At 35.8% G+C, this 23,064-nt stretch overlaps 3 protein-coding genes and 1 long non-coding RNA gene across 10 annotated transcripts in view; 2 read left to right on the top strand and 2 right to left on the bottom strand.

Moving 5' to 3' along the window:
• The first annotated feature begins 1,210 nt into the window (after positions 1–1,210).
• On the top strand, positions 1,211–9,756 carry LOC128030926 (tropomodulin-4-like). Of its 2 annotated transcripts, none has more exons than XM_052619016.1 (10): positions 1,211–1,329; positions 4,734–4,896; positions 5,526–5,682; positions 5,972–6,094; positions 7,608–7,700; positions 7,845–7,975; positions 8,168–8,275; positions 8,867–9,010; positions 9,097–9,241; positions 9,369–9,756. In XM_052619016.1, exons 2-10 carry the CDS (start codon positions 4,789–4,791, stop codon positions 9,389–9,391), a joined length of 1,032 nt encoding a protein of 343 aa, XP_052474976.1. In that variant the 5' UTR covers positions 1,211–1,329; positions 4,734–4,788; the 3' UTR covers positions 9,392–9,756. The 2 variants fall into 2 exon arrangements, with proteins under 2 accessions (XP_052474976.1, XP_052474977.1); XM_052619017.1 differs by lacking the exon at positions 1,211–1,329 and adding an exon at positions 1,331–1,437.
• A 1,230-nt stretch (positions 9,757–10,986) lies between these two features.
• Positions 10,987–12,597, bottom strand: LOC128030930 (uncharacterized). The gene is made up of 4 exons (XR_008187998.1): positions 12,127–12,597; positions 11,946–12,042; positions 11,394–11,513; positions 10,987–11,295 (listed from the first exon to the last, which is right to left on the bottom strand). It is a non-coding gene; the product is annotated as an uncharacterized LOC128030930 (long non-coding RNA).
• Positions 12,598–12,748: 151 nt separating this feature from the next.
• LOC128030927 (lysM and putative peptidoglycan-binding domain-containing protein 1-like) overlaps positions 12,749–23,064 on the top strand; it is a 36,861-nt gene continuing 26,545 nt past the window's right edge. For 2 of the 6 annotated variants that reach the window (XM_052619020.1, XM_052619021.1), the window contains exons 1-3: positions 12,895–13,463; positions 13,579–13,883; positions 15,143–15,291. In XM_052619020.1, the coding sequence (XP_052474980.1) occupies positions 13,284–13,463; positions 13,579–13,883; positions 15,143–15,290 (633 nt within the window). In that variant the 5' untranslated portion in view covers positions 12,895–13,283 and the 3' untranslated portion in view covers position 15,291. The other 4 variants (XM_052619018.1, XM_052619019.1, XM_052619023.1 and 1 more) reach the window with 4 other exon arrangements.
• On the bottom strand, positions 16,278–22,464 carry LOC128030929 (tumor necrosis factor, alpha-induced protein 8-like protein 2 B). The gene is made up of 3 exons (XM_052619025.1): positions 22,258–22,464; positions 17,889–18,208; positions 16,278–17,318 (listed from the first exon to the last, which is right to left on the bottom strand). The coding sequence occupies exons 2-3, from the start codon at positions 18,204–18,206 to the stop codon at positions 17,076–17,078; spliced, it is 561 nt and encodes a 186-aa protein (XP_052474985.1). The 5' UTR covers positions 18,207–18,208; positions 22,258–22,464; the 3' UTR covers positions 16,278–17,075.

Genomic DNA, 23,064 nt, shown 5'->3' with positions numbered 1-23,064 from the left:
GGGCAAATAGGGGCGATGCACCACCAAATTGTGAAAAGGGATATACAGTGTTACTAGCTGTCACTGTTCTAGAATGTTTGTTCTGCCTTTGGACATCCCTCTGTTAATTATATTTAAGCTGTCAGGACTAGTCGGTATGGCCTGAATAAAGCACACCAGTATCTTACCAGTACAATTTTGATGGATGGTGATTGTTATGGAACTTAAGAAGATTACAGTGAATTACGGTAGTTGAACATTATTAGACACATGAGTCTGTTATTATAAGTGTGCAAATAATTGTGACATATTTTTTCCCTCAGTTTTTGCTGTTGCACAGTATACATAAATTGTAATTTTTTTTTTTTAATGATCATGAAACAGTCTTCCAGAAAATGTAGATTTGTGAGAATAATCCTCCAATTTAATCTTAATCTTAGTAAAACAACTATCTTTATTTAAAATGTTTTTAATATTAGTCTTATTATTTTCCCTTTTGTTATACTGGAATAAATCATACTGGGATATATGCAAGAATTGGATCTATCAATCTATTTATTTATCTATCTGTCTGTCTGTCCGTCCATCCAAAAATAATGTTCTTTGGTGACATACAACTACATAGAACTGTTTGCTGTCAAATCTGTGTCCAAGTGTATTTGTAAGTACAATAATCTGCATTGTTTAATTTTTTTTTTTTCCTTCATTTCATAATTGCTCAATTAAATGTCTGCTTTATGCTTTATTTATTAAATGCACTGTTTAATGTAATTTATTATGTAGTTATAGGTATTTATTATGTGTTCATATTATCAAAAACAGCATTAAATATTGCTGTCATGCAGCCTTTTAGATGTCATTACTTTTTATAATAATTAAGAAAAATGTCCATCTATAAAATGTGCTCATGCTGGAAAGATCCCACTTACTAGTACTATTAAATGTAGCCAATATATAAACTTCGGCATTCAACTCGAAACAGACAGCAGCAGAACTTCAAACCGGGGTCTCTCTGACTTGCAATACGGCCTCTTTACCCTAGAGGTCACTCCTCTCTACTAAAATGTTACCCGTTTAACGAGTAAACCTGAGTTAATCAAACAGATGACTACATGGAGTCTCTCTCTGTCCCTCTGTTTCATAGTTATTAATCTCTCAAAGCCCAAATGATGAAATGCTAACTTCATGAAGAGTAGTTCGTTTCCCTGTCTCAGCTCAACCCAGATAGCAGGAAGGGTGGGCTTAAGGGGGGAACGGCTACCGGGGAGGGGGGCGACGGAGGGCTATTCTCTGATTTCAGACATAGAGTTGCTGTACAGAAGATCCCAGCAGCTCTGAGTCCTAGTGAGGGTAGGTAGCACATTAACTGTCTTTCTATCATCTGTGTCTGTGCGTCTCTTTTAGCACCAGGATAACATCAATATAAGTTTTTTTGGACACTGCATATAGTTATATACAGTAAGCAGGATTTACCTTTTTTTTACTGACTGTTTTATTTGTTTCAAATGTAAAATGCTGTAATTGTTGCAGTCAGCTGCTAACTGCATGAATTATTGGTCTGGTGATTTTGTTGAAGAAATTAGTTTAGTATAGTGTAGTTCATGGACAGAGTCCCCTGTGGGTGGTTTGTAGTATAAAGTGTATAGTAAAAGTTAAAGTTCCAGTTAATACATAGTTAGAGATTCTAGATCTTGTAGGATTAGTTGGATAATTTTTTGTTTAAGGCTTTATGCAGAAGAGTGTTTTTGCAGAGTCTTCCTGCAGATGCACCTGTTGATGTGAGTGCATGTCAAAACAACAATCCTAATAATCATTAAACAATCTTTATTTTATTTCAAATGACAGTTTTTAATACCAGCTGATTGTCATCCTTTCTTTGGTGGCATGATGTTCTTAGAATTTTCTTCTTACTTTCCCAGCCAGCCTTGCTTGCAGTACTGCTGCACACTGCAGCTTTGCAAGCGGAGAGGATTTACGCAGCTGGAAGTAGCTGACTTGTGAAGCTAAAATTAATCTGAGGGTTGATTTGGAATTTTACACTTGGGTGGTTAGGCTTGGTGAAGTCAACCTACAAATAGTGTGAGGTCTTATGAGCTGTGTGTCAGCTGGAAAATGCTGAATGATCAAAATCCATAACTGAAATATGGATCTGAATAAGGTTCTTTTTAGGCTCATCAGAGCTCTGGACACTTGGCAAAATCACTTTTAGTGTTTCTGGTGGGTGATAGGGTATCTGAAGTGTCAGTGAGCGAAATTTGTTCTGTGTCCTTCTGAAGTACCAGAGGGGGAATTGGGTTTCTGAGACCCAACCAAAGTTTTTGTCATATGGACAATAATAACTTTATGGCCTCTAGAAGGAAAGCAGTCTGAAGAGTCAGATTGATTTTGGGGGTGTTTAGTCAGTTTGCAGTTTGAAATTGCCATGTTTTTCAAGAAAAATGCAAAATAAAAAGCATGTTTTTTTTTTTGCAGCCATGCCATAGATAGAAAACCTTGTTGAGTTCACCTTTTAGTGAACAGTTATTTTGCTTAGTGTGAAGAAGGAAGTCTGAAGAACCTTTATACGCTATAACTTTTTGCAATGTAAAGTTTCCATGCATGTTAAAGGTTTTTCATGGATCCATAGATGCCATTACAGTCTTAAACATGAAGGTTCTTTATTGCTATCTTTGGTTCCATGAAGAACATCCATGGAACCTTTCCATTTGACAAATGGTTGTGACAGTGGCTTGTAACAGTTAAATAACAAAGATTCCACGTTGAAGGACTAATTAAAAAAACAAAACAAAACAAAAACCTCATCACAACTAGAGAGCCTGACCAGGTGAAACTAAGCTAATACTTTTAAGGCTTGAGTTGGTGTCACTTGGGAGCTGTGAGAACAGGTGTTAGGAACAGGCAGACAGCCGATCTTTCCTGGGATATGTGCACAACACAAAAAGATGACACCTGGTCGGCAGAAGGCCTGCTTTTGACCTGTATGTTTATTGTAAGACTAAAGAGACAAAGTAGTTATAGGCTATTTATAATCCTCGAGCCATCAGTCTTGACTGACAGGTTCCTGAAAGAATGGTGTCAGATGCATTATCCATTTCTGAGGGCAAGGTCATTTAGACGCTCACAAAAGATAGTGTAATTTGAATTTGTTCAGAACGGAGATTAAGATTAGTTAGATATATAACAATTGTTCTATTTTAGCCATGTCAAGCAAATTTCTAGCTTTACCGTTCCTAAGAAATTGAATCTCAATAAACAACATAATTTTCTGCAAACGATTCATAATTATTCTTTAAATGAGTTGAGGGCTGAGTTTGGTGATGGTAATGCTGTTTCTAGAGTCAGTAAACTTTTGGTGGGCTGAATGATGTCTACAATCATTCGTTTTCATTTTCTGTTCTTAGCTCTCTGATCCTGTGTTTGTGTCACTGGCTTTACAAATTAGTGCCACACTACTCCGGTCTAACACCTAGGATAGACAGACAACCCCAAATACACACCCAAAACAAACTCGAACACCCATTTGTCTTTCTGATTTTTTTTCTTCCATAAGGTGAAATCAGCCATCACTAACTCTAATAATCTGCAAATTTTATTTTATTTTGTTTATCAAGAATAAGAGGTGTATGAAGAATGCAGAACCATAACAGACCCTTGTGATTCATTGTGTGATATTTAGCTGTAATATTCATTAGCATATATTTATAACCCATTACCTCACTGGTGTCCAAATGGTTTTACCACATGATTGTAAACACAGTTTGACTAACAGTCTAAAAGTAATTTGATTAGAAATATTTACACAACAAAAGCATCTTTAAAGTCATATGTGCAAACATGCAAAAATCTTTCAGTAAAAAAAAAAAAACCTTGGATCAATTTACTTGAAAAGTAGAATCACATGATAAATTGAGGCCTTTTTTCAGAGAAAACATCCTTATGTAAGTTTTTTTTTCTTATGTATAAATCTAATACAGTGCTGTGAGGTTATGCATAATATAAAATATTTCACTGTAATAATTACACAAGACCATATTGTAACATGTTCCAACATGTAGTTACAGACGGATGAGTTTAGGTCAGTTACACAACCTGTATTGTCTGTAGTTTGTGTTGCAGATCTAGTTTGGGTGTGGTGGCCTGAAACTGGTAAATAGCCCATGACTCTATCAGTCTTCACGAGGCGGACGGGCGGCAACTCAGGCCACCTTCACGAGTGTGAGCCAGTGATAACTCCTCACAGTTCTAACCTTCTCCTCCTTACTGTAACCCAAAACCAAAGCGTTACTGTTCAGGGACTAAAAATAGTCAAGATTCTCTCTGTCTCTCTGCCTTGGAATGAAAGAAGCAGTGAGTACTTTCCTCATGTCCCATATGATCGGCGCGTCTACTGTAATACGATCATGTTGTCAGAAAGGCCCAACTCTGTTCCCAAGTACACTGTACCCTCAGACCCCAAAAGCCCTTCCTGTACACAAATACTAGCCTTGTTCTTTTTAATTCAGCTGGGCTTTGTGGCATTTAACAATGTAAGCAGTTCCCTATCATGCCCTTTCAGCGGCTGGCTCTTTTGGCCAGGCTGAAAGTGACTTGGACTGGAAAACATGTTTTTCCTTTTTTTTTACTTCTACAGAAAGCATTGAGGGACTGAATAAAGCAAGCAGCCATTATTGTGCCTTATTTGCAAGCCAAATACTGTAAAACATGATTTTTTGTGCAAGTTTCTGGCTTAAACTTTCTTTCTTTCTCTCTCTCAGGGCCTGCTGTCTTTGGGCGAGCTTTGTGAATTGAGAGTACCATCAAGCAGCAAGCATGTCTAAGAGCGATCCCCGAGACATTGACGAGGATGCCATCCTCAGGGGCCTCAGCGCCGAAGAGCTGGATCAGCTGGAGTATGAACTACAGGAGATGGACCCTGAGGTACTATGCTGAACAACTGTTGGAAACTAAAGCATGGCTAGGTGTCATTTGAGTAGAATTTGAAATGTTTTGCCACATGCACATTTGTAGACACCAGTTGTAGATTACAACTTAAGGCTGAAATACACCACACAACTTTTACCAAGAATTTCACTCCGATTTTTTGTCTGGAAGTTGCTTAAAATCAGGCTGCAGATTTGAGTTCACAGATTTCACAGGAAATAGTGTAGTGTATAATGGTCACAGACTTTCAAACACAGTTTTCATTTGTCATACATCTCCCAGAAATGAGGCGCATGTTTATGTGTGAGTTTCTTGTGTTCAGAACTGCTTCAAAGTCTGATAGTGTGTGATCATCAGTTGTTTAAGGTATATTCAAAAATATATGACTACTGAATGCTTTGTTTGACCAATCAGAATCAAGTATTCTGGAGAGCTGTGTTATGATTAATCATAATTGCTGTTGAACTTGGCTGTGCTGAGAACAAAGTTTGTTTATGATAATTCCTTCTAGTACAGATTTTTTTAAACTTGATTTTGGAAGGATGAAGAGGTCAAATGTGCATACGTGAATGGGTGAGTTCTGAAAGCAGAAATCATTTTAAACAATAATTTTCTTGATCTTTCAGAATGCCATGCTTCCAGCCGGGTTCCGTCAACGCGACCATACCAAGAAAAGTCCCACAGGCCCCTTTGATCGCTTCGCCCTGATGGATTACCTGGAGAAGGAGGCCATGGACCATAAGGACAGAGACGACCTGGTGCCCTTTACAGGGGAGAAGAGAGGTACCACCACCACTGGATTGATAGTAACATGACATTTCCAATATCTAACATCTGAAAACCCTTAGTAAACAAATGTGCTTTGAAATATTCTACTGAAGTTATATTTGCCATTTATTAGTCATCATCTGATGCATATTTTAAAATAAAATTCTGAGCTTTAATAGAATTAAAAGGAATAATTAATTATTTATCATATTATATGTCATTATTTGGTTGGTTAATTCTTTCATGTGCTTGCATTTTAGCTGTGAGTGAAGTGAACATTTCTCTTTCTCTCTGCTGTCTGTAGGTAAAGCCTTTGTCCCTAAACCAGGAACAGGACAAATCCCTGTGGAGGAACAGATCACTCTGGAACCTGAGCTGGAGGAAGCACTGAAGAATGCAACAGATGCTGAAATGTGTGACATTGCAGGTGGGCATCCCATTTCTACTCAGTTCCTGTTGATTCTTTTCACATGATATAAAACAACTTATGATTTCCGGTCCGGATAGGCATTAAAACTCTTCTAAAACTAATCCTCACTTTAAACCTGTAATGTCCTGTAACAGCTCTGACTGTAATCCAAATTTTGATCCTTGACTAAGGACTGATCCTCTATTTGCTGTTGTAAACAGCTGATCACAATACCCCGTGCATGACATTTGTCAATCAAACCCCTTCTAATTTAATCTGCTCTATTTGTGTTGTACAATCAATGTATGACAATATATATATATATGTATGTATGTATATAAAAGAAGCAGCCTAGCTGACTTATAAGTGGAACTATGAATGGTGTGTAGGTCATGCACAGAATTATACCACACAGTATCTATTTCCCCAAGCTCAGCAGCTCACCAAAATAAAATGAGCAACAGCCAACCAGTCAACATGAGCAGAGATGGAGTGAAAATGTTTGCACTTCTGTGTTGGGTTGGCTACAAGTCCTCTGTAAGCTAGAAACACTCTATGATTGTGTGTAGGCAGCATAAATATCACTTAGCTTACTGCTTCTATTAAAACTGCAACTTGAGACACAAATAATTCACACTATTCTTAATTTAACATACTAAAGTGATGGAAACCAGTCAACAGTCTAATTTTCATCTAGCTTCTGTGAGCACTTAATAACAAACCTTTGCCATCAAGGACATTTAAAGCTGTGGAGTTTTGGAGTGTGTCACTGGCCGCAGTTTTCCAGAGCCCTCATTCAGAACACAGTTTTAACTCTGGAACACGTCCAGTGTAGGATTTAACTGTCAATAGGGTGATTTAATGGATGAGTCTGCTTTTGCTGATTTCTAAATAGTGCTGGTGGTTTTAATGTGGTTATTGTATCTGAATATGTAATTAGAGCTATAGTACAAAGGGAAGGTTTGGTCTATCCCAATCCCAATTGTATCTCCTGTTGCCCTACTGTAACTTTTTTTGTAAGTCCAATCGCCGCTAATCGAAACCTGGAGTTGGAGTTTATAGTGGATTTACTGGTTAGTCAGCGCCACCTGGCGGTCATATGAAATTTTACAGTTTATCTGATGCATATCTAGTCAGTTCTGCAGTGCAGCTTAAATGATTTGTGCAAGTATTGCTCGAAATGTATTCTATAAAATATTAACTGATTTAAAAAAAGATTAATTCAAAACATTATATTTATATGTATAACATTATTTATTTTATAATTTGTAATAATATTAATCAAAATATGTAATATTTAAATGAGTAATTAAAATGTATTAATTATTATATAATTTAAAATTATAAATGAATTATATTATAATATAAATTTATCATTATAAAAACGTATTAATTATAAATTTATCAACATATTATTATAATAATCATTATATTTTTATATGAAACTATTAAAATATTAATTATTAAATTATATTTAATATATTATCTAAAGTGTATGTCATTATCTAATGGGATTCTTGTATCCTCACAGCCATCCTGGGAATGTACACACTCATGAGCAACAAGCAATATTATGATGCCCTGAACACCACCGGCAAGATTGCCAACACTGAAGGCATCAACAGTATGTCTGCATACAGCACATTTCACACTGAACCTTTTAATGTCAAACAAAAGTTTTCTATGTGTTTTTTTTTTTTCATTTTTGTTGGATTTTTCACTTCAGTATACACAATAGTTCTTTAGAAGCTGGTCAATACTCTTTTAGGTGTGGTGAAACCAGATGTGTATAAGGTCTATCCTGAAGAGCCTCCTAATGACACAGACGTAGAGGAAACTCTGCGCTGCATCCAAAAAAACGACAGCAGAGTGGAGGAGGTCAACCTTAACAATATCCCGGTAAATATGCTAACTATACTCCTGCCTCATTATGATCACATTACAGACTGGACATAACATTTATATTATAAACAGACTGCCTAATTACACTTTCAGTTACACTTTTACTTAATTAGATAATTAATCATAACAACTGATGCAGTTCTCTGCATGAGCAGAAAGAAATAGTGACGACTGTTTGTGTTGCTGTAGGACATTCCCATCCCAAACCTGAAAGCGATTTTTGAGGCTATGAAGAAAAACACACATGTGCTTAGCCTCAGCATCGCTGGGACACGCAGTAATGACCCCGTGGCCCATGTAAGTCCTGGAGCCTGTGTTTTTAATGTTATTTCATTCATTCATTTGCTTCAATCGAAAGTCTTAGCATATGTGAATTTGAGTAATTAAAAAATGCTGTCAATAATAGTAAAATATATATTTTATAGACTCAAATGGTAGCGTTTGTTTTTTGTTAGATTTGATCAAAAGTATTCAGTTTAGTTATATACACAAAAGTTCAAATGTTTTGAGTCAGTATGATAAAAAAAAATTATAATACAGTTTTTCAGTAAGGATGCTGCTATAAGAAGAAATGTTTCTTGAGCAGCGAATCAGGATATTAGAAGGATCATGTGACACTGAAAACTGCAGTAATGGCTGCTAAAAATTCACAAAATAAATTATTTTAAAATAAATGAAAATAGAAAACATTTATTTTAAAATTCTATTTTATTTTTTAATGTAGTCTTGGTGAGCATAAGAAACAGAAACATAAAAAAAAAATCTTACTGACCCCAAATATTAATCAATAGTTATTCTTAATATTCTTCATAAAATCAGTTTTCAACTCTTTTGAAATTATGGAGACCTGATGTAAGTTGTTTCTTCTGCTCTTTTGCCGTGAGTCAGGCTATAGCTGAGATGTTACAGTCCAACACTACCCTGCAGAGCCTCAACATTGAGTCCAACTTCATTACTGCACAAGGCATGATGGCCATCATCAAGGCACTGGAGGAAAACTCCACCCTGACTGAGATCAAGATCGACAACCAAGTAAGAGACTAAAACACTCCTTCCAAAAACATCTGATGGCTTGTGCTTAAATCTGAAAGCCAAATTGTTCATGTGCATTTTCACAGAGACAGAAACTAGGCGACTCAGTTGAGATGGAGATTGCATCCATGTTGGAGAACAACCCCAGCATCATAAAGATTGGTTATCACTTCACTCAGCAGGGCCCGCGTGCAAGAGCCGCGATAGCCATCACCAGAAACAATGATATCCGTGAGTGTCTTTCATATTATTGTTTAGATTGTTCTTGTCTGTAGCCTAAACAGGAATATTTTTTCATTCATTGGGTTTTTGGTGTAACACTGAATTTGATCTTTTTTTGTGTTTATCCCATCTCTAGTTCGTCAGCAGAGAGTAAGATGAAAAGAGGATGGAGTTTAGTTCATTTAAGAGATATCACAGTTCTCATGTGCACCCTTGGAGTCTTATACTCCAGTAACAGCTAGGAAACCCCTACAGATGACCCCGATATGCTTCTACCATTCGCCAACGGCCATTGTGGATATCATTATCGCCAACCTGTTAAGACTTCATTGCTTTTTGTGGATTTCATCAAATCAAAAGTTCTGATCTAATAAAATTGACCTGCTCCTTAATACCTCAGTTTGCAAACTTAAAAAAAGACACCAGTTGCCCAGTTCTTCTTTTTTTTTTCTGGTAATATGGTGTTCCCGGAAAGGTTTTTTTGTAAATATTTGAAATAAAACATTACATTCTATATTGTCTAATCAGACGTCAAAGTTTTATTAAATTACAAAACCAACATTTAATCTCGGTTTGTTCTGTCAAAACACTGACGTGCACTTATGTTCAAGAGTCAGTATATATATATATATATATATATATTTTTTTTTTTCACAGAAAACGTCTATTGCAAATACATTCTGCTTTTTTGAACTTTCCATTCACAGTTAAATTTCACAGTGTCACAGTTTCCACAAAATAGTAAGCAGTACAACTGTTGATAATAGGAAATGATTTCCTAAAAACCAAACCTGCATATTACTGAAAATTCAGCTCTGCTGTTACATGAATAAATTATTATTTTAAAATACATTAAAATACAAAATAATTAAGTTGCAATTTCACAATATTACCATTTTACTGCATTCTACTGTATCTTTCCAAAACATTTTAAAATTCTGACTGACACCATATTTTTAAACGTTAGTGTAAATATTTGAATGTATTCTCAGAGCAGATGCTCTCAGTAGACTCACTGTACAAAACAGCTTCATTATCATTGTTACATCTGGACTTTTAACGATTTAGATTAGATTTAGGTGATGCATAATTGAATTAATGGAGGACTAAGATAAAATAATGCTTGACTCATGTCATAACTGTGATTATATGATGACTTAAACCCAGAGGCATGAAACAAATGGAACTATTCAATATCCCATGGCAGGGCTTCCTGCTCCCCCTCTACTAACCTATTTTTACACACAAAGCACCCTGTCATGAAACCCAGTCTCATGGGTTTAAGTTACAAAGCTCCAAATATACCACCTTCCTCAAGGAGATTTATACTCCCCTTTGGAACAGATGCTAAAGAATTTCAAGTGTCACCTCTTAACTATCATTATTGCCATTTTTAAAGACTAATATATACATGGATCATTTGACTTCAAGCATGTAGGTTAATATGGGTTTTGAAATTTTGGTGGCTGTCTAAACTCCACAGGCCTACGTCAGGCCTATGCCACAATCTGATCTGCAAAGGATCCACAGAACGAAGACGGCGTTCCACATTCTGTTCTCAATTTGGAATAGATTTGGACCGCTTTCATCATACAACCAACATTCTGCCACTGAAAGTAAAAGGATAATGTAGATATTTAAATATGAAACTATTTGTGAAAATACACTAGATGAGATTCAACACAATGAGGTTACAACCTCTTCACTTTATTCACACAGAAATATAACAATTATTATATGAATTTTTTTAAAAAAAAAATTATAAAACAACCTCTGTTGGTTCAGAAATTGTTTAAACGAGATGGCAAGTACATAGTACTAATACAGTTTGCAAAATTCAACAGCAAAAACTCTTTTCCAGAAAGAATGTCTTAAAGTTTTGACCTTATTGTGTGTAAAGTAGGTCACAGAGATGATATATGGGAGCTGTGACTAGAGACAATATCGTCAACTCGCACGCAGTTCAGTTTAAATGTATTGCATCTCTAATCTGTTTGAGGCTCACATTCAGTGCTGGATCCGTTCTTCCTCTTCTTTGTCTCTCCTTTTTCTTTAGTCTGTCCCTGATGCATTACGAATGACATTGAACATAATGCATAAGGAAAATGGAAAAAGATAAAGAACAAAATGTCTACAGCCTTCAAATAAATATTTGTAGTACCTGTTGTACTAGTTGTTGCTATGGAGTCAATACTTCCTGTCCTAACGGACGTATGAGTTGATATTGTTGATTTGATCTTTTCTGTCTTCTAGGCCACATCCTGACAATTCCAATCCTTCACTTCATGTATGTAGAAAACAAATACAATATATGAGCAAAATTTTTTATAATCAATTAAACAAAAAGACAAAAAACAGCCTAGAGAGGACTATAAAAATTAATGTTATATGTGTATGTATTAAAATCTGAGAACACACTAAAAATCTAAAATAAATCCTTATATATATATATATATATATATATATATATATATATATATATATATATATATATATATATATATATATATATATATTGAACAAAGTTCAAATAAAGAAATATTATGATATCAAATGAAGAAGAAATCTAAGATGTTGCACTTTTCAAATAAATGACGATTTAAAGACAATTTGAAATTTGTGTAAACTTATCACGTTCATTGATGATAAAATTTGGATGGATTTTTGAATTCTACTGGTTCATAAACTGGTTGAAGAAAATTAATTCAGTTACCTTTTGATCATCTTCTGATTTAACATCGTCTTGATGTCATCTCTTATCCATTTCATGTCACAGGTGATTCTTTTTTTGCCATAAAACAATTTCATTCCTATAAACAAAGAGACCAAAGAGGACTTGAATCCTGAAAGCTAGTTTATACAGAAACTGAGTAAATCCAGAGGTAGAATTTCACCTTCGAGGTGTCTCTTTCCCTCCCTGTGCACCATGAGCATATCAACAGTGTCAAACACAGGACTGTGAGAACACACACAAGGCAGCCGTGTCTACAGTGGGGGATAACACAGAGTAGCTTCATCATCTGGGATGAAGTTAGACAGAAGATCTGCAACGGGTCGTTTCTTGTAAGACGACGAGAGACAGAAAACAGTGAGAAAAGGGGGAAAGGGACTGTTGCATGTGTACAAGTACGTCAAAACATTACGTTATCTGTCTGCTTCCTATTTTTGCTAGACCTTGAGTACATTAAGTTAACTTTGAGCATCACCCTCCCTTATGAAACACATATTTTCAGTCCTATTCTTCCAAGGCAACTATTTCTTATTTCGCTTCCTGTTTTTGTCTCTGGAATTATGGGTAGTGGTCTCTGATTCATGAACGTATCGAGTCAGTTCGTGAATGATTCTTTCGCAAATAGTACTGATCCCTTCAAGCTAAACCATTCTCTTTGTAATGAATGACTATCCATCTCGAAATAAGTTTTATTCGAGTTTAAGGCATGTAAAACCTCAAGAAATAGGTGCACTTATTATTATTATTTTATTTTATTTTTTACCAATTCATTGTCCAAAAGAATCGATTCGCTGGAGTGGGACTGGGACATGGGAGGAACTTATTTAGTTGACGCCATGGCAACAGAGGCTAAGCTAATCTGTTAAGGTCTTGGGACAAATAACGTTAAGACTGTCTGAACTTAAAATGTAAAGGCTACCGGTAATATATTTCTATTATTTTTGTGGTTGATGTATTAGTTAATGTCTGAAATGTTCGTTTTTTGGGACGCCACTGTTATTTAAGTGATTTACGTTAAGTTAAAAATAAAACGTCTGTGTAGGACCGAATTATTATTAGTAACGTTAGTTGTATTTACGTTACTGGTTAAGTGGCGTTAAAAAACTTTATTTCGGTTCGTAATGTCGTAACCAGTCAATTCTAACAATTAAATCAGAGATAGGTTGTTTATTGCTGCAGACCATTTCTTCATTTAAATTGACTGATGGCATAAGTGCATGTTATGTTCAGTCCTGCTGTCTTGCATTCAGTAGCCTCAGATGGTCAGCTGCAGTTCATCATAAGTCATTATTAAAATAAACAAACGCTGGAGCTCGGGTCATGTCCTCCGATCACTCCGCGTCACTGGCCGGTACTCACGGCCTCCTCCGCGGCCAGCGCACCCGGTCCTACGGTAGCCTCGTGTCCTCTTCATTATCACCCGTTAGACAAAGGCGAATTAAACATAAAGTCCAGCCCGGTGATACTTTGCAAGGACTGTCATTGAAATATGGCGTGTCTGTAAGTAAACAGAAAGCATGCATTTTAAGAATTTGCCCTTTTACATTTTTAGTTGGGTGCATTTACATAGTTTTCAACATTAATGTACTTTAAACGTATTTTTCTGTCTTTACAGATGGAGCAAATAAAAAGGGCAAACAGACTGTACACAAATGATTCAATATTCCTGAAGGAGTCCCTCTTCATCCCCGTCTTGACAGAGTCTGTGTCATTCACAAATGGAGTGGAGTTGACCGAAGATGAGACAAGTCCAGCACAGATACACACAGAGATTTCTAATGAGATCCCCAAAAGCCAAACAGACTCTAGATGTGAAGCGAATGCTGATCTGTCACCAGTGGAGTACCTGAAAAAGATAGACGGCTTGATCAATCAGTCCAAACAAGCAGCTGTGAAGACCTGCCACGAGGGAGAGAAACAGTAAGTTGTCAGAAGAGACAGAGTTCACTAATTCCATATCATTTTGTTTGCTGTCAGCTGAGTCGTTCAGCAAGTATGAGCTCAATGGAAGAATCATATGACTTGGGGTTCCAATGAACATGAGATGACACATCATTACACCGATAGAGAGAGAGAAAAAAGTCCAATTTAAGGCACATTCACACCAAGGACGATACTACAACGATTAAGACATAGTCCTAAACTGAGAGTCCTCACCTCAACCATACCGATAACAGCAGAGAGGAACAATATTTTTTCCCAACTGATGAACAATAAAAACTTCAGAATCCATCCTGCTTTAAAGAGGTTGAGCATTTAAAAGGCCATAACGTAACATAACTGCACTGTGTCCTTGTAATAAATAGAATGTTGTTATGTGCTAGTGGACGCTAATATAGCTATTGTTAAAGTTATCTTTATAGCAGGTTGTCAGAACTACAGCCTGTGGGCCAGTTGCAGCCTGTGGATCAATGGCATTATACTTTTTACATCCGCTGACTGATCACGTGACTATTAAACAGTGCTGTGAGAAACATTCGAGTTTGGCGCAGAGGTCAGTGATACAAACCACAAATTTCATGATAAGTTAAACTAGTTTAAAGCCAGATGAAACCACTTTGGCATTCTCAACAAAACTGATGCGGAAATAACTAAATGCCTTAAAACTATTCTAAATACCTTAGCAACTGTTCAACTTACTAGCTCAGTAAGAATATTCACATTTTATCGTTTAAAAATTACGTTTTACTTTTTTTTTTTTTTTACAGATCTGAAAAAAAATCTGCATTCTCAACTCAACTTAAGCTACTGTCCAAGAGACAAAACATGTAATCTTATTAATATTGCTGTTGCCACTAGTCTCAAATGTTGGTCAGGAGCCCTGTATACTGAATATGCCCTGTGTGTGTGTAATGGAGCCCTGCTTTATAGTTATCATTCTTAGTGTGGATGCCAGTTTAGCTAGAAACCATTCATAATCAGAAATTGCTAATGAATCTTACAAATATTTACTAAGAAATGGCAAGTAACACATTTAATTAAGAAGAACTGATGTCGTATTTTCTTTTAAAAAAAAAACCCTCCATTAATCTTTGTTTTATTCACAACTTAAAAAAAAAATTACGGTGTACAAACCTATGTGGAAATCCATTATCCACCTATAAGGAATTAATTACAAAAGCTATTTTCATACTATAGCAGAACATTTCCTGCAATGAAATCACTTTTTACATTTAAAGGTTTTCATCTATGGAGCAGCTCCATCACAGCAATCTGACATCTGACAGAGCATCCTCCCAGCATGCCGTTTTGGGAGCTGTTCCCATTACAATCACCAGACGGACCAGGAATCTGAGGGATAGGGAGGATGAGATCTTCCAGCTCTGATGTAGGCATTTATTAGGACTGTTTTCTTTGTTATTTGTACAAATTGATTGTTTTAGAAGGCTCCCCGTTTGGGTTTCATGCCTTTTCCAGAGATTACTGGAGTGATTTGCAATAGTGTTTTTCATAAAACTACTACCAGCTTTAGACATGCACACATATTAGCACAGTAAAAGCACTGTAGTTTGATGCCTAAAAAGTAATAATGTGAAATATAATTCTGCTGTATTTTTTTTTAATGAGCGTAACATATTAATAATGGACAGTTTTGTGTGTGAAATAGAAGACCGCATTTCTAGCTTGAAAAAAAGAATGCACTTGCTAATTGATACTGAATTTAATACTCCCTCACAAATGCTTTGGGAATGTGCCACTGGACATCTTTCAGATGCAATAGTTTTGCACTGCAGTCACATGCTTGGTTTGCTGTTTTTTTTTTTTTCTGTTCAATTTACATGGTGCTAAAGTGTCTAATGCCCTTTGTGGTTACCAAAACATGATAAAAACTTTGTTCATTTCCTGGACTGGTTTTTGGTGTTGCATTTGTGAACTCTAAATGATCAACACTCCATGATAAATTAATGCAGTATGAAACGCTCCGATTAATACAGATATTAGTCTTTTAACTTTGAAATCTTGTTATAACATTACACAAAACGTCACAATCGAAATGCACCAGTATTCCTTCTACCATATGCATTTATAACCTGGAATTAATTAATTGCATGTTTAAACAAGGCATTAGGGTGTGTATTATGAGTGTAAAAGTTCTCCAGACAACAAAATATAAGCATTTAGTTTCTTGTCATCAGTAAAAATTCTTTATAGACATAAAATGTTATGTAAGATTAGCTCAGTGCAAATAGATGGCTTACAGTAAAATCGGTAATATTATGTAAAATTACAAATGTAATACTATCTGCGCTGCTTTGTAAATATCTGTGCTGCTTTGTTTTTGTGGAAACCAGAATACATTTTTCAACACAAAGATTAACAGAACAGCATTTATTAGAAATAAACGTTTGTATCAATTTTTTGTCAATTTAACGCATCCCCTACTGAAAGTTTTGAGAAACTAATCTTACTGATCTCAAAATTTTAAACATTAGTGTGTTTCAACTTGCAACACAATATGCAAATTACTTTAGCAAAAGCGAGGGCTTTTGTTTTAGAGAAATTGTTTTGGTGGTTGTTCCCTTTTAGAACACAGCCGATCCCCCTCAGGGCTGTTCATGTCAAAATATAATTGTTGACTGTGTAGTGCCAAGCTTTGATTTGTACTGTATCTTAGCCATAAGGGTAACACTACAGTAGATGGCAGCGTGAATAGAATGTCTTTCTAAATGTGTTTGTGTGTTCTGGTTTTTGTTATTTTGTTGTCCTGGGAGGTACATAATCAGCTCCAAAATATTAACAGTTTTGAACAATACAATTTTCTGCTTTAGTTTACAGCAGAATAGCTGAACCCCAGTGGTTTAGACGTCATTAAAAAAAAAGTAGTCTTGAAAACCTCTATCCAACGCAGCTGGAGTCTCAGAGCTTTAAAAAATTGTTCAGATGGTACATTTGATCTGAGCTCACTTAGGTAGTAACAGTGGCTGTGTTAACACTATCAGGCCAATGACTGATCTAATATTCATTAATAGCACAGCAACACTATTTCAGGGGTTGGACTGAAGTGTGACACCATCAGTCAGTCACTTTTTTGCTTCTTTGGTTGCATTGTACGCAGTCTGAGATAACGGGTGGTTGCCAATCCTGTAAAAGTCTTTCAATGCTTTGCCGTCCTCATAACGTCCCGTCCTCCAGCAGTTTGTTAAGCCCGTTGCAGATTTTGGTGAGGTGGGGTTTGAGAGGCCCGGATGGGTTGTAAAGCTCGGTGAGGAGCTCAGGGTCAGCGTAATGGTTGAAGACGTGGTTGATGCGTCCGTGGGATTTTGCTGTGAGGTGAGTGTTTACAAGCTTCAGAAGCATGTCTCTACTTTCTTTCAGGATCTCTGACATAACTGCTTTGTCAAAGGTGAAATCTACCTGGAAAGGGAAAGAAGAGACAGGTTTGGTTACAAATAAGACTGTTTTCAGAACCACACCGCCTGCTTTGTAGAAAGCTAAAAGCCTCTTAATGATCAGTTGACAAATAATTAACAAATAAATCGATTGCGATTTTGTAAAGGAAAAAGTATCGGAAGTGTCAAAGAAATGCTAACATGAATGCTTCAAAAAATACTTAGTTTACATTCATTGATACAATAACAAAATAATTAAAAGTTATATAAGTGAAACCACTGAAAGGAATGTTTTACATAATATGACTAAAAATGGCAAATATATTATTTATTAATATTATATTTTCCATTATATATTTTTTTGTCATTGTATTTTTTTAGTATTTTATGTTTTTTATATTCTGAAATTGTCAAATGTGACTGAAAAATGCTTTTGTGCAATATGTATTTTATTTTATAACTTCTTTTATTTTAGTAATTTCCTGGATGCTGTCAGTGTTCAAAGTATGTGAATTATACTGTATGCTTTTTTTACGTTATAGAACATAAACTCAGCAAATACTGCTTAAAGGTGTGAGATGCATGTATTGCGTACCTCGTTGAAGCTGATGGCCGTCATGGCTCCCTGGTGCAGTTTCTTTTGGAAATCCTGGGCCATCTTTAGCTCCTCATCATTGAATCGATTGTGCTTGAAAAGGACAGCTATCTTCACCACCACTTTAATGAGGTCTTTCACCACTTTCTGGGCCTCTGAGCGGTTCCCAGTGTACTCCTTTGACACACGGTAAAGCTCATCTAGAATCTCGCTGCTGGTTTCATCGATGAACATCTGCACTGTAGTCTTGTTGGCCATTTGGCTCAGCATCTTTTTCTGGGCCTTGAGCACCATGTCCTTGGAGCTGAATGCCTCCATGTCTTAGAAAGGGGAGAGATCAATAGTAATTCAAGATGCTGAATATTTGTATTTATTTTTCGTTAGTAATACAGTGTGTTTTAAGTTAGCATAACCCCTCAGTAACTTAAAAGTATATAAAAAATATATACTAAAGATATGTCATTTAAAATGACATATGCATATGATCTATGACATGTTTTGGCAATGTTTATGAAATATCCTTATGACTAATTGTGCATTTTCCCTTGTATTTTAATTCTGGTTGTGGATTGTCAGAGCTGGGGAAGTCCCCTTACAGTCTTACTTTAACCAGTTGTACATCAGGGAAAGCTCATGCCATTTAGGACCTCATCATTGCCCACACATCTCATAAACAACACTAATTGTTGTCAAGATGATGTGTCATCATATCCACCACTCTCAGTGCTGCTCAGTGACATCCAAACATCTGTGATCAGTGTGTCTATATAACATTCAGTATTTTACCTCGTTTAAAGGAATAGTTCACCCAAAAATAGAATTTTAACTTCTGTTGTAATCACCCTCAGGATATCTAAGATGTAGAATTTTTTTTCTTCTTTTTTTTTTGGAAATTTCCCCATTGAATTAAACATCATATGGTGGTTAGGTATGTTTTGAAGCATGGCTGCTGGTTTGATCTGGTCCTTAGCTGGTTATGAGCTGGTCATATGCTGGACCTAAGCAACTAACTCCTGCTCAGGACCAGCTCAAACCAGCAGCCTTGATTCAAAACATAACCACTGACCTGATACCTGAGCTTATGCTGTTTTTTTTCAGCAGGGTTGTTCCTCCATCAGAACAGATATGGGGAAATTTAGCATTACATCACTTGCTCATCAGTGGATGCTCTGCAGTGAATGGGTGCAGTCAGAATTAGCTAAAAGAAATAGCTAAAATAATAATAGTTAAGTAATCCACGTGGCTCCAGTCCATCAGTCCAACAAAAAATCTTGTCTGCTCACCAAAAAAATCAACCGATATATTTATTTCCTGATTCAGACAATACATAATTTTACTGGAGAAACCAATACTATGGATAAAGGACTTGTATTTTAGCTGAAAGCAATGGTTTGAATTTAAAAAAGTATGTTCATGCAAATTCCTTTCAACTTCACAAGACTTAAACCTTTTTTTTTTGTAGAATAATTAAATGCAATACTATTAGTTGAACTATGATTTGCATGCACATCCTGTATACATTTAGGTTGTAGTCTCTGATGTCCAACACAGCATAGTTTAGCATTGCTTAACAGAGCGTATAGTCAGGAGAACGTGCAAAGACATGTATGAAAAAAATAAATTCACTGCATAGTACTTACAAGTCCCCACATGAATCGGAAGATTGAATCATGATACAGGCATCTGTGTGCTTAGACATTTCTTCAGTGTATTGGTGCAATTTTTGAGGTCTTGCATATCTCCTTCATCAGATATTCTTGTCATTAGTGGTGATCTTTTTGTGCTGCATTTATTAAAAATCCTGTACTCTATAACTAATGCAATAACTGCAAAGTATATTAATGTCCAAATGACCTGCACTGTGTTTTTTAAAATGAATCAAGACAAGCCAAAAGTGATGTCATATCTCAGTGCTGCTATCAGCTTTTAAAATGAACCAACCTGATTACATTTTAATGCAGTTTAAGTACATTAGTACAGTCATTACATTCTGTGACATGGAACATCAAAACAACTATATTAATACTCATTTGAACAAATCTGCATGTTGTACACTTCTGTTAAACTGCGAAAGCAACATAATCCTAAGGTTTAACACAGCTTCTCCTTTATGAATCTAAACAGAGCAAAACTGATCTGGTGTTAAATGTTTCACTGTATGTGGCTATTTAGATGCAAGTTTATTTTTTATAGAAAATAAATATAAAATTTGTTTGGAATATGGTTTCTTAAAACATCTGTTCTTAAACATCTGATTAAATCAGGCTTATGCTGGGCTTTTTCTTGTTTCTTGTTTTCTTAACAATTAAGTTTCTATTAAGTTTTCTCAAAACAAACTCTAATATAATATATAATATTATTTATTTTTTAAATAAGAAAACTGTTTATAAAACACTATTTAATAGAGTAAAATATATTAATTACAATAAATAATTTAGCATTTTAATATTTGATTAAAATACATTAATACAATTAAATTATTATTTATTAGTAAAATTATAAATTAAATTATTTTAATGCAAATCGTTGTGCTCATGGATTTCTTCAGGGCCATACTGATTTCATTCATACCTGTCAAGACGAGATGAGCAAATTTACATTCATTTGATTATGACTTCTAACTTTTTAAAAAAACATCCGAGGCAATCTAAAGTCAAGCTAATTAATTAATTTGAAACCTTTCCACTTAGAATTAGCTGAAATGGCCATCTGTATCCCTCCTCATTGAAAGGTTTGTCACAGACAAATAAATATTTAGCATTCCTCAGATGACTTCAGCAAAAGCCTGAGGCTCTATGTGTGTGTAAATCCCAGAGGATTTACAGGATATGAAGAATCATGTTGTTTCTCCATCCTAAAGACCACTGTAGTCACCCTGTCATTACAAAGCAGCAACTCACAGAACAAACCCGTCTGACGGCACAGAAGAGACAGGTCAAAACCTGTTGCACAGGATTTGCCAGCCCACTGTTTTTTTCTTTTTAATTCAGAATGGTCAAACGTGACTTTTATGATAAATGTATATAAAATGAGAGTGAAAGAATTTGAAGTGTGTGAGTGGGAGCAATTTTTTTTCTGAATGGCTCTAAATTAAAGTCATAGACTAAGACTAAGATACGAAGTGTCAGCTGGTCTCTTAGTGTCCAAACCCCATCTAAAACTAGTCTGGCAAACCAGTTATGATCAAGTTTTCAGCAGCGAGAACACATCCTAGACTATCTTTAGACAGCCATGTATTTCCAAAAAAAAAAAACCCAAATCTTTTATTTAAGCTTGTTGACTGAAGTGTGCCAGGTTAAGCTAGTTTAGAAGCCTGATAGGACATTAGACCACATAGACCAGCATACAAAACACAACGCATGCTGGGCTTTTCAATCTGGCTTTCTCTAATAACAGGCTTTAATCATCATTGCTAAAAGAAAATCATTAAAGAATCATGCCTTAATGTGTCTGCCCAAAGTTTAAATCATTCCTATGCTCATCTACACAAACGTGTGTAAAAACGTGTGTTTGGTGCTCGTTCTCAGTGTACCATGTGTTTCCTCATCACTATCTCCCCGCAGCACCTGAATAGTGAGGTCTGAGTATGTGATGATGTCACGTATTGTGCAAAATTCTCCTTATTACTCAATACTGCCTGTTTTATCACTGCTTATTTACTGCCATTTTCATTCTTTTCATGTTGTAAAAGTACAGTGTTGTTTTCTTTGTAAAATTAGCATGTGTGTGACTCATATGCATGTGTTTGACTCTCACTCAGCCGGAGAAGTTGTTTTTTTAATATGACCAAACAATGTTTAAACCTGACTATAAAGGAAGTGAAACTCTGGGCTGTTAGGCACAGCTTTTCCCCCGTTTTCGGTTAAACCCCCGACAGCTAATTTTTTCTGACACACGCTGCTACAAAAAGGTTCACATCAACTATCCAAAGCCTGAGTTTACAGAGTTTAGGACATGGTTATGAGACATCACACTCTTTATTTCAGTAGAAGGTGTGTTTTCTTCATATTGCTGGCTTATAAAGGAAGACTGGACACTGTTTTGTTTAGAAAAGGTCCACCGGATGGAACAGAAACTATCCTAGTCTGTTTTAGATGTTTAACATGGGAGTGGTTGAACAGAAAACAAGTTTAATTATACTTGACATTATTGCCTACAAACCTCCATATTTCTTAAGCATACACTAATAAACAAAACAAATCCATAAAATTAAACTTTCACTTGTTATTAAATCAGAATGCTGGCATATTTGTTTAATTATTTAGTTTGCTTTAATCCACTAAAGTAACATCATCGCATGTGTACATGATCACAGCGCTCTCTGAGATGATGGAGGAGAGGGCAGAAGTCAAGACCAAGACAAACTCACCTGGCTTTTCTCTTGTTCACTCTCCCTCTTCTGTTCAGTCGCTCTGTCCTCCCTCTGCGCTCAGATCAGGTTGAAATCCAGCGTGAGAGTGATGAAAAAATCTCCTCAGACAGGTGAAATCAAAGAAAACTACTCCACAAACTTGGTCTTGTGCTCACACCACTGTAACAAGATAATTTGTCTTGTACTTCCTTGAGGGACTAAATGTATAAGACACACCCCTGAGTGCCCCCCCTCTCTCATCTATCTCACTCTCCACCCTGTCAGTGTGTTAGTTGCTGACATGGTGTGTCTGCTTGCCCAAACAAGTGCAACCCTTATAAAGAATTCAGCAGTAATCCTGGATGTGGCACAGTGAAAAAGGAGGTTTTAGTCTCTTTGTGATCTTGTATGCAGCCACTGTCATCCTTGACACTGCTATGTTTCTCACTTAACTGTGTTTTTTATAATAAAAAAAAAATAAAAAAAATACTTATCACTATATATATAGTGTTGTTGTTGCTGCTGTTGCTGCTTTCTGATCAGTGTTTCCATCTCTTCCTGCTTACAAAACCATGCATTCATTTTCAGTTCAATAATATTCTCACTTTGCATGGCTAGGACAGCTATTTGTTTACCCATCAAAAACATACAGACATTTTATTGATTTTATGCAAATTGGATTACTGAATTGCTTTGCTTACAACTGCATAGTTCACAGATTTTTAGTTTGATATGTATTTACGATTTTTACTTTTAGCAAGATTCAGCTCTTTTTCTTTATATTATGAAGTTATTATAAACTATAAACTCAGTGCTGCTATCAGC

This window comes from Carassius gibelio, chromosome A16 (genome assembly GCF_023724105.1).
Source record: "Carassius gibelio isolate Cgi1373 ecotype wild population from Czech Republic chromosome A16, carGib1.2-hapl.c, whole genome shotgun sequence".
NCBI lineage: Eukaryota > Metazoa > Chordata > Actinopteri > Cypriniformes > Cyprinidae > Carassius > Carassius gibelio.
This window is presented reverse-complemented; position numbering and strand designations above follow the sequence as displayed.

Excerpts from the sequence above, each read along its gene's own strand:
- LOC128030926 (XM_052619016.1), top strand. The coding sequence starts at position 4,789 with ATGTCTAAGAGCGATCCCCGAGACATTGACGAGGATGCCATCCTCAGG. Across the intron at positions 6,095-7,607 it reads TGAAATGTGTGACATTGCAG|CCATCCTGGGAATGTACACA; the intron begins GTGGGCATCCCA and ends GTATCCTCACAG. Across the intron at positions 8,276-8,866 it reads GTAATGACCCCGTGGCCCAT|GCTATAGCTGAGATGTTACA; the intron begins GTAAGTCCTGGA and ends GCCGTGAGTCAG.
- LOC128030929 (XM_052619025.1), bottom strand. The coding sequence starts at position 18,206 with ATGGAGGCATTCAGCTCCAAGGACATGGTGCTCAAGGCCCAGAAAAAG. Across the intron at positions 17,319-17,888 it reads CGGCCATCAGCTTCAACGAG|GTAGATTTCACCTTTGACAA; the intron begins GTACGCAATACA and ends TTCCCTTTCCAG.